We start from the raw sequence: 10,505 nt of genomic DNA, 5'->3' as shown, positions 1-10,505 counted from the left end.
AAGATTGGTTCATCTTAGGCAATTTAAATGTTTGATGAATTTAATAAATCCTCAGCAGAGAGGGCAGAGGCTGTGTTTTTTTATTTGTTGTTTAAATGTTTTTACTTTTGGTACTGTGAAGCACTTCAGGCTAAAACAGTGTCCTCAGCTCTCAGTCAGCGTTTTCTGAAAGGACCCATAGCTCACTCAGTAGGAACTCTACATGATGTAGTAGCTGAAGCCACCTCAGAGGCTCCTTCCAGTTCCTTTGTTGAAAGGAAACAATATGAACTCAACAGGTGGTACATGAGGATAGATTTTCTTTGATGTCGCTTGTAGAGGGCTTTTAGAGTAACCTGTCAAAGTTGTGGAGTGGGAACTAAAGTCGTTGTGACTTTTCTCTTATATTTTGAAACAGTAGTTGTCTAAGTGTGGTCCTGGACCAATCATTGGCATCACTCTTGCTGGAAATGCAAATCCTTAGACCTCAGGATAGTCCTGATCAATGAGAAACTCTGGAAGTGGGGCTCAGCAATCTGTTTTAGTAAGTCTTCCAAGTGATTCTGATGCATGCCAAAATTTGAGAACTACTCTCTTAAACCAAAGTTTAAGTCCACTTTAACGATTAATAGTCCTTTTGGCTACCTCTGCTCGTGAGGTCTACAATAGCCCAGACTATAGATGCCCATTCCACGCATATGTGTCCTGCTCGGTCTGTACATTCCCTCCGCAGTTTATAGTGTTGTGAAAAGCCCAGCGATGCTCATATTTGGCACATGTGCCGGTCACAGGAACTTCCTTGGGGTATTAGGATAAGACGGGCATCGGAAAGTACAGTTTGTTCACTGAACACATCAAGTAAGCAGTAGCAACTACTGATAGATGACACCGGAATGACAACCTAAGGAGGCTGATTGTCAAAATGAGTTTGAAATTTGCATGTTGTGCTTTGGGGGGAGAAGAAGGTGAGGAGGCACCTCTGTACACGTGGTTGCTATTCCTCTTGTGAATTTTCACGTCACTACATTAATAGAGGAATCCTGCATTTTGGTGCAGAAAAAATACCGCCCAGGGCCAGTTTTCTCCAAAATAAACCTCAATTATCCAAGTCAAGTGGTTAAACTAAGGGAGGGTGGGGCGGGAGACGCAGAAGATAACCTGGCTAGGATGGCTTTCTTCTGCTAAGGACCGGCTCTACTCATTCCTTGCCTCACGTCCTTCTGCTGGTTTTTCTTTTCCGGGGCCTCGTCCTCCCCGCGTGCCCCGCCGGCCGCGCTCGGCCCTTCAAGATGAGAAGTGGCCACGAGGCCCGCTCGGACCGAAAGCGAACACAGATCTCAAGAGGTTGGGGCGGCCTCCGCCGCTGAGGAAAAGCTCAGACCGGGGAGGGCTGCCCTCGCGCGGCGCTCGGAGGCAATCTGCAGACGAGCCAGCGAGGCCTCCTCCGCCCGGACTCAGGCCCGTGGCCCCGCCCCCTTTGTCGCACGCAGGGGAACGCTCCGCCGCCGCGACGACTCCGCCTGCGTGTGGCGAGCGCGTCTCGGCCAATGAGGTGCCAGGAGCGAAAAGCGGTGACCAATGAGACGCTGGGAGGGTCTGCATGGCCGACCAATCGCGAAGCCTGGCACCCGGATATGATTGCGGGTTCGGAAACCCCGCTCCGAGGGAGTGTGAGGGCTTCCGCACGTGCGGCAGGGGCTGTGAGCCGGGAGGACGGGTGAGCGTGTATTGGGTTCAGTGTCTCGCGCGTGGGGCTGGCGTGTAAGCGTCATCCCTTTGGGTTTTGAGCGGGGGATAAATCAGCGTGGTTCTTGGTCGTGGGAAGAATTCCACTGCAGGGGCCCGGCGCCAGCGTGTGTGGAAGCCTAACCGATGGTACCTCGGAGGGCGAGTAGGAGGGTCTTGAAGGCGCCGCTCGGACAGTGACAATATGAACCTCTTACCCAAAAGCTGCAAGGAGTTTGGCTCCGCGGACTATTGGGAGTTCTTCCAGCAGCGAGGAAGGAGAGCTTTCGAGTGGTATGGAAGCTACCTGGAGCTGTGCGGGGTGCTGCACAAATACATCAAACCCAGAGAGAAGGTGAGCGCGGCGCGGCGGTCCCGAGTGTGTGCTCGGGAATGTGGGAACGAGCACTTTAACCCTGCGCTTGGTGGATAGCGACAGGCCCGTATTTTAGTAACAAATGGGGCCCATATTTTCCGGATTCTGTGCGTCACTCGGCTAAAAGGCAATTTTAAAATGTTCTTTTAAAGGTTTTCAGGTAAGAGACCTCCTGCTCCCAGCAATCCTTGACTTAGTAATCTCACTGGAAGAGTGACTGGGTAGTCCAAGCTAGCGATCGGCTCCTCGAGCAATGGTGTGCGTTTCTGTCACTGTCCATGTCTGTAGAGCAGAGAAAACCCGTGGCTTTACTGATAGATGATTCTGTTAACGGAGTGGTTGTTGCTGGCACGCTGAATTTCAGGCCCTGTGCTCAGCTCATAAGCAACAGGAACCCTAAGGCACGTTCCAGGAGTGACAACTGCTAAGTTCAATGCTAGGGGTTTGATGGAGACGAAGTGTGCTGGAGGTGGGGAAGAAAGAGGATAGGAAGGTAACATTCGTGGAGGATGCTCTCAGTGCCAAGACTTATGCTGAGTGCTGTGTGTGTGTGTGTGCCTTCAGCAGTTGAAATCTCATAATAACTCTGTAAGGTTCTTTCATTGTATTGATTTGGAAACTGCGGCTCTGAGCGCCAGTTTCTTGTCCAAGATCATACATGTAGTGAGTGGTCACATGGGAATTTAAACTCAGCCCCATTCAGTCCCAGGCTTATGCATTTCCCACCAGGCTTTTCCAGAGGTGGTGACATTGGGGCCGAATTTTGAAGGCTCAATGGGCGATTGCTCCACAGAGAGGGAGGCAACAACTTGTGTTTTAAGTTTGGCTTTAGAAAATAGCGGAATAAAGGCACCTGGGTGGCTCAGTCAGGTAAGTGTCTGACTCTTGAGCTCAGCGCAAATCTTGACCTCTGGGTTGTGAGTTCAAGCTCTGCCTTGGGCTCCATGCTGGGGGTGGAGCCAACTTAAACAAAACAAACAGAAAAAGAAAATAGAATACCATGAGGTGTGCCTTTAGGCATGAGTGGAATAGGGTTATGGCACAAGTAGGTTTTTAATAGTAAAACAGTTTGGATTCTGTGACTTCCTATCACTTCTTGAATAATCAGTGCTTGCTTCAGAGAAAGAACAACCAGGATTAGCTTGTTTTTGCAGTATGGAAACCCATTTTTACATACCTTGCATTGTGTGACTGAATGTGGTTTTCACCGGTGAGTTTCTCTAAGCAGCGGTATTTCAGGATGGAACCTAGAATCACCTCTGTAATGGTGCTCTCTGCTGACAATAACCTTTACACCTTCTGAAAAGTTAACAGCCAAGGTGAGACTTGATTCCTTGAAGTGTCTGCAGGTCATTCCTTTGTCTTGATCTCCTTCACCTTGTTGGCTTTTTCCCCTCAGGTGCTGGTGATTGGGTGTGGTAACTCAGAGCTAAGTGAACAGCTGTATGATGTAGGCTATCAGGATATAGTGAACATCGACATCAGTGAGGTGGTCATCAAGCAAATGAAGGAACGCAATGCCAGCCGACGGCCCCAGATGAGCTTCTTGAAGATGGACATGACACAGATGGAGTTTCCTGATGCTTCGTTCCAGGTGGTGTTGGACAAGGGCACCCTGGACGCTGTCCTGACAGATGAGGAGGAGAAGACCCTGCACCAAGTGGACAGGATGCTGGCTGAGGTTGGCCGTGTCCTGCAGGTGGGCGGTCGCTACCTCTGCATCTCCCTGGCTCAGGCTCACATCCTGAAGAAAGCAGTGGGTCACTTCTCCCGGGAGGGGTGGATGGTGAGGGTGCACCAGGTGGCCAACAGCCAGGACCAGGTGTTGGAAGCAGAGCCTCGGTTCTCCCTACCTGTCTTTGCCTTCATCATGACCAAGTTCAGGCCAGTCCCTGGCTCTGCCCTTCAAATCTTTGAGCTATGTGCTCAGGAGCAGGGCAAGCCTGTGCGGCTGGAGAGTGCCGAGCGGCTGGCCGAGGCGGTGCGGGAGCGGCAGCAGTATGCCTGGCTGTGCAGCCAGCTGTACCGCAAGGCCGGGCTGGGGAGTGTATCTCTGGACTTGTGCGATGGGGACACGGGGGAGCCACGCTACACCCTCCACGTGGTGGACAGCCCCACTGTGAAACCATCGCGGGACAATCATTTTGCCATTTTCATCAGTGAGTTGGGATTGCTCCCTCTCTTCCTTGGAGGGGCTGGGGCTTTGGTGGATGGGTACACCGTGGCCGGTTTTATCTTGCAGGGGGTAGCACTTCAAGAGGTTAGACTAGCCCAGGCATGAGGAAGGGGGAATAGCGCTGTCCAGCTACCTGCTTAAGATTTGAGGCTTATTTCTTCACATCTTCCATTGCAAAGGCTTGGTGTGAGAATGGGTTTGGTAGGGAGGAGAGAGAGAGATAAATTAGGTAAGTCTCACAGTGTAGAGAGTTACTTTGTAACATGGAGTCATGGAAGCAGCAGAGTCTCAGCTCTGTAGCCTGTGAGCTGCAGGACTTGGGGGAAGTTGGCTATGCTTCTCTGCTGAATTTAGGGAGACAGTACAGAGTAGTAGCTAAAAAAGTGACTATTTAGGTTCCAGTTCTAGCTCAGTCCCTTCCTGGTGATGTGACCTTGAATGTTCCTTTTCTTTCTGTGCCTGAGTTTCCTCATCTATAAAGTGGGATTGCTAACTGTGTTGTGTAGGTGTGAGAAGTATAAATCTTTTAGAGTGGTGCTTGCACATGATAAGTGCTTAATAAACAGAAGTGGCATTAGTGAAGGGTGTAAATGATACCCGATTTACCTCAGTAATGATCAAAAGAAATAGGATGACGAAGTGCTTTCAAAAGTAGAAAATTCTAGGGCGCCTGAGTGGCTCAGTCGTTAGGCGTCTGCCTTCGGCTCGGGTCATGATCCCAGAGTCCTGGGATTGAGCCCCACTTTGGGCTCCCTGCTCAGCGGGAAGCCTGCTTCTCCCTCTCCCACTCCCCCTGCTTGTGTTCCCTCTCTCAACGGTGTCTCTCTCTGTCAAATAAATAAATAAAATCTTCAAAAATAGGATATTCTAGACAAAGGCAAGATGTTGAAATCATCATGCTGGTAATTTGCTGACAAGTGAGCTATTTTCCCAAGTATTCCATAAGCCTACCTGTCTACTAATGGGAACAAATAGTAAAGTCGATACAAGCACGGAGCCTGGGGCTTGGCTGCCTGGGTTTGAGCCCCAGCTTCACCATTTACTAATTGTATGAACTTGGGTAAATAATTCCATTCTGTGTCTGAATGGCCTCGTTTATAAAATGGGAATAATAATACCACCTGCATCTTAGACTCTTGTGAGGATTCAATTAGTTTCTGTTTGTAAACTTATTGGAATTTTGCTTGGCATATAATAAGTGTTAGTATTATTGCTATTTTTCTTGCACTAGGTACCTGCCTCTCCCCCTTACATGGTCACGTGGGTCCTACCATGTGTCTGATGGCTGCTTTGCTCAGGGCATTGTGCACTAGGGAATTGATAGCCCTCAGTGGGTCACAGTTGGAAGGGATGCTGGGCCTATGCCGGGGCTGACTCTCTGCCATGTAGGTCATATTGGTTGGGGCTTGAACACTCTTCCCTGGACTCCGTGTCACCAAGTGCCTCTTTCCAGTCCCCCAGGGTCGCGAGACTGAGTGGCTCTTTGGCATGGAGGAGGGTCGGAAGCAGCTGGCGGCCAGTGCAGGCTTCAGGAGGCTGATCACAGTGGCCCTCCACCGAGGCCAGCGGTACGAAGGCATGGACAGCATTCAGGCCGAGCTGTCAGCCAGAGTCATGGAGTTGGCTCCTGCCGGGATGCCCGCCCAGCAGCAGGTAACAGAGCTCTGGCAGCAGCTTTCATTGATCTCTAGAGAAGTCATATTAGCAGCCACGAAGGCAGAGGGTGTCTTAGAAGGAGCTAGGATGAGGGTCTCTGCCCCTAGTCTATTCCTGAAGGGCATGTCAATAGCTCAGAACTAAGTGGGCAGTACTTATGTTCTCTTGCCCCAGGCAGTGAGAAGAAGGAGAGCAGTTGCTCTTTTGAGACCCCTAGTAGCATCTGTGTTTGTGGGGCCTCTGAGACTCCACAGAGATGAAATGCTCTCCACCTTGCAGGCTCCAGCTCTTTATACTGTGGATTGTTCAGACTCTGTTTCTCCTTACCCTCTTTTGTGCAGACCTTCCTTGAGCATTTTGCTTCTTAGAACCATTATTATCTGAGTGTAGAATGGAAAAGAGGCAAAACAGCTCAGGTTAGTTTTCAGGATATTAGCATTGCTGGTCTGGTATTTTCCTGGGAAGGAAACAGGGTTTTTGCTGACATTGTCTCATTCCATCCTGCTGATGGCAGTTGACAGGTGAGTGCATTACAGGTACTTTATCCGTGGTAGATAGGAAAGCCAAGGTCCCTAGGGGCTTGTTTCTGTAGTAACAGATCTGAAAACATGAACCTAGACTTCCAGGTTCTAGCCTGTGGTTCTGCCCACTGTGCTGTCTTGTGTTTGCAGATGAATGTGTGTTTGATTCTTCCTGGCAGAATTTGGGGTTGGTGTCCATAAAAGAGATGTAGATCCTGTGGGGAGGTCATTTGGGACCTTCTCTCCAGTGCCTGCATCTCTGCAAAGTCAGGGGTCCCTGGTGATTATTAAATACTCTTGGAGGTCTTTAAAAGAAATAGAAGCAAAGATTGGGAAGGGAAATGGAAAAGTCTAGGGGGAAAATGTATTTTTCTCCTAATTTTTTCTCCTGTTTAGAAAAATGGGGAAAAAGATGAGAGTAATTGGGGGAAGGGAGAGATTTCTCCAAACTTGGAATGGTTGCTTTCTCTCTGGATTTTGTTCTCTTTATCCCTGTTCAGATTCCTTCTCTCATAGTTATAGTTCCCTCCGGAGGGTTCCCTCTAGCTTTTATGGAAAATCCTTTGAGGATTCCTAAGGAGAACATCATGTTTTTGTGAGGGAGAACCCTTGCATTTCACTAAGGGTTTGGGGGATCTTTATGTGTTCAATTGGTTTTCCAAAGAGTGAATTAAACCTTTTGTGATCTGTTGAAAGGCTCCAGGAAAGTTCTTTAATAGAATGGCAAATCTTGGAAGTTCTTGCTGTCCTGAACCTTGGTATGGGGATTCCTCATACACACACAAAGGGAAACGATTATCATTTCTCATTGTTCTTAATTGAGCTGGTGGTTGACCACATCTCTGTTATATCTTCAGGTGCCCTTTCTGTCTGTGGGTGGGGACATCGGGGTCCGGACCGTTCAGCACCAAGACTGCAGTCCCTTGAGTGGCAGCTATGTGGTCGAGGATGTCCAGGGGGATGACAAGCACTACTTCCGGCGGCTGATCTTCCTCAGCAACAGGAATGTGGTGCAGTCAGAAGCCAGGTTGCTGAAGGATGTGTCTCACAGAGGTGAGGTGTCATCCGCACACTGGTGGGACCCAAGTGGACGTGGCCTGGATTCTCCATCTGGGGTGGTCAGACTGACCTGGGAGATTGGCCAAGATGTAGGACAGACCTGGGTGCCTGTGATCAGAGGCATATGGCTCTGCAAGTTGTCCTGTTACCATCTGGGCTCTTCAAGTGTAAACGGCAATAAGCAGAATGGAGGTGTACGTTGTTCTTGAGCGAAGCCTGGGTCTCAAATGATAAGGGGCTGGGGTGGTGGTTTACCAAATAGATGTGGTTATCACTTTAATGCCTTCAGTTTAGAGGCCATCCCCTTTGTACGTTGCTCCATATGCATCTGTTTTGTATTAATTCAGTAAACTTCTGTGAGGTGAGCCAGAAACGTTACGGGTGCTGGTGAACCCCACCTTCTTCATACTGCCAGTCACTAGCATATGTTTCAGAAGGGCTTTAGAGTTGGTGGGTACCTTAGAGGTCACCTGGTCTGGTGCTATTCAGTAGAACTTTCTGCATTGGAGGGAATGTTTAATATCCACTTAGCTGCCCAATATGGTAACCATTAACCATGTGTGCCTCCTGAGCACATAGAATGTGGCTGGTGCAAGTAAGGCGCTGAATCTTTAATGTTTTTAAATTGTAATTTATGTTTACATTTCAATAGCCACAAGTGGCTAGTGGCTACGGTATTGGACAGTGTAGATCTAGGCCATGTCCTCTAGGATCCTTTTTTTTTTTTCTTAAAGTAGGCTCCACGCCTGGTGGCGTGGGTTCTTGAGTCTGATCAAGCTCACTACGGCACAGTGCTGCTGGTATGGCTTGCTTTTCATGGACTAGAGTGCCAAACATGGGACCTCATCATCTCTATCTCTCTTTAGCCCAGAAGAAACGGAAAAAGGACAGGAAGAAGCAGCGGCCTGCTGACACTCCAGAGGACCTCCCCACAGCCCCAGGGCAGTCCATTGACAAGAGTTACCTGTGCTGTGAACACCACAAAGCAATGGTTGCGGGTCTTGCCCTGCTCAGAAACCCGGAGCTGCTCCTAGGTGAGGGAGACTCCGCTGCCTGCCACAGGAGGGGGCGTGTAAGATGACAGCTGTCTTGTGGTTTGAGCACAGCGATTACAGACCAAAAAATGCACATATATTCATAGTCTTCTTCTTCCCAATCTTCTTCTAAATTAATAAACATCCAGTAGCTTTTCCCTGAAACTCAGATTGTAATCTCAAAATGGCTGCACATGTGGGTGTCTTAAATTTTTTCTTTATTCATTTATTTAAAATACTAAAGTATAAAATGTATTCAATGAGATACATAAAGTACAGATTTTAAGTTGTTCAGTTTGATGAGTGTTTGCATATGTGTCTACCTATGTAACCAGATGGAACATTTAAAAATCATGACTCCAGAAATTCTTGTGCGCTTGAGAAGAATTTCTGGCTTTCAGTAATGTATTATTTGAGCACCAGATGCAATTCTTTCTTGAATTTCTACTTAATTAAAAAATCTATATTATAGGTAGAACAGTCATAGCCTTATTACCAATAACAGGTTTGGATCTGACCACAGTAGCAAAAATGTTCATTTTTCTGTCTAGGCTGGTAACTGTTCACCCAAAGTCCTGAGTATGTCTTATTGAAACATCCTGTACTTTTGGCCTTTCTTGGTGTTGATGTATGTCCCTAGAGTCTCAGTTCTTAAGTTTAATCCTCAGATATTAATCTTACATTTAATGTCTCCTTTCAGTGATTCTTTCTTATTTCTTGTCTTCTTCTGTCTGCCTGTGATTGCTGAGGTTTCTCTGTACTTAGGACTAGGATTTGGGCCTTTATTTTCCCGTGATTTCTGGAACTTGGATGGATTGCCTTCGGTTGGTTGATGTTTCTGAGAGGGCAGCTGTGGCCTTTGAGTTGAAAGCTGGGCAGAGGGCATTGCATCTACATTGCCTTGTGATCCTAAGCGAGATGTTGGCCATTGTCCCTCCCAATTCCTAGGGGAAGTCTAATAATGCTTATGGTGGGGACTCTTGGTTTGATGTCAGCTGAGTGCTTTGGGATCTTTAAGGGTCTGTAATAATAACACACAGCTTCTGGATCTAGTAAAGGAAGGATTGTGAGGCCACGGTTGAGTTTTCAGATGTCAGACTGGCCCTAAATTTCTGGGATGAGACAGAGAAGCTGGGCCTCTAAATCTTGTATCCCCTGGGCAGAGCCAATAATCCAGCTCCCTCCTTTACCCTCCCCAAGGCTGGTACAAAATTTTCAGTGAGCAGATTGTCAAATGATGCTTTATTCCTTTATTGCAGAGACCCCACTGGCATTGTTGGTGGTAGGCCTGGGTGGGGGCAGCCTCCCCCTGTTTGTCCACGATCATTTCCCGAAGTCCTGCATTGATGCTGTGGAGATCGACCCCTCCATGTTGGAAGTGGCCAGCCGGTGGTTTGGCTTCTTCCAGAGCGACCGGATGAAGGTCCATATTGCAGATGGACTGGACTATATTACCAGCCTGGCAGGAAGAGAAGGTACTGCAGTTGGAGAATTTGGAGGGTTGTTGAGGGAAGAGTCATCCAAAGTCGGCAGGCCTGCAAGGGCCTCTAGAATTCATCTCGAACAATTAGCATTGTCCCAGTCTTTCCCCCGTTGATTTGTTCATTCATCGGTTGATGTATTGACTCAGTAAATCTAGAGTGCCAGCCATGTGCCCAGCACTGTGCTAGGGGCTGGGGTACAGCAACACATAAAACTGACCATTTCTGCCCTTGGGGTGCTGACAGCTCAGTGGGCTTTTCTCCTGGTTCTCTTCTGACTCTGTGTCCTTGCCACTTCCTCATCCTCCCAAGGAACCTAAGGTCTGTAGCCGGGTGAGGAAAAGGGGAAGAAAAGTTGGGGTGTGCGTTGGGAGTTGTTTTTTAGTCCTTTTTTTTTTTTTAATTTTTTTTTTTTAAGATTTTATTTGCGAGAGAGAGAATGAGAGACAGAGAGCATGAGAGGGAGGAGGGTCAGAGGGAGAAGCAGACTCCCTGCTG

At 48.2% G+C, this 10,505-nt stretch overlaps 1 protein-coding gene across 3 annotated transcripts; it reads left to right on the top strand.

The window, feature by feature from the left end:
- Positions 1 to 1,624: 1,624 nt before the first annotated feature.
- Positions 1,625 to 10,294, top strand: LOC116629181 (eEF1A lysine and N-terminal methyltransferase-like). Of its 3 annotated transcripts, XM_032399481.1 has the most exons (7): positions 1,625 to 1,696; positions 1,930 to 2,059; positions 3,480 to 4,239; positions 5,710 to 5,909; positions 7,291 to 7,486; positions 8,359 to 8,526; positions 9,786 to 10,294. In XM_032399481.1, the coding sequence occupies exons 3-7, from the start codon at positions 3,585 to 3,587 to the stop codon at positions 10,121 to 10,123; spliced, it is 1,557 nt and encodes a 518-aa protein (XP_032255372.1). In that variant the 5' UTR covers positions 1,625 to 1,696; positions 1,930 to 2,059; positions 3,480 to 3,584; the 3' UTR covers positions 10,124 to 10,294. The 3 variants fall into 3 exon arrangements, with proteins under 3 accessions (XP_032255372.1, XP_032255371.1, XP_032255370.1); XM_032399480.1 differs by having other exon boundaries at positions 1,633 to 2,059; positions 3,675 to 4,239; XM_032399479.1 differs by having other exon boundaries at positions 1,633 to 2,059.
- Positions 10,295 to 10,505: the final 211 nt, after the last annotated feature.

This window comes from Phoca vitulina, unplaced genomic scaffold (assembly GCF_004348235.1).
Source record: "Phoca vitulina isolate PV1807 unplaced genomic scaffold, GSC_HSeal_1.0 scaffold344, whole genome shotgun sequence".
NCBI classification, from domain to species: domain Eukaryota; kingdom Metazoa; phylum Chordata; class Mammalia; order Carnivora; family Phocidae; genus Phoca; species Phoca vitulina.
The sequence above is the reverse complement of the archived record's forward strand: the minus strand, read 5'-3'. Positions and strand labels throughout refer to the sequence as shown.

What these genes read in the sequence shown, in the direction of transcription:
- LOC116629181 (XM_032399479.1), top strand. Translation starts at nt 1,910, where the DNA reads ATGAACCTCTTACCCAAAAGCTGCAAGGAGTTTGGCTCCGCGGACTAT. An exon ending in GAAGGATGTGTCTCACAGAG is followed by an intron (nt 7,487 to 8,358) that starts GTGAGGTGTCAT and finishes ATCTCTCTTTAG; the next exon opens with CCCAGAAGAAACGGAAAAAG. An exon ending in AAACCCGGAGCTGCTCCTAG is followed by an intron (nt 8,527 to 9,785) that starts GTGAGGGAGACT and finishes CCTTTATTGCAG; the next exon opens with AGACCCCACTGGCATTGTTG.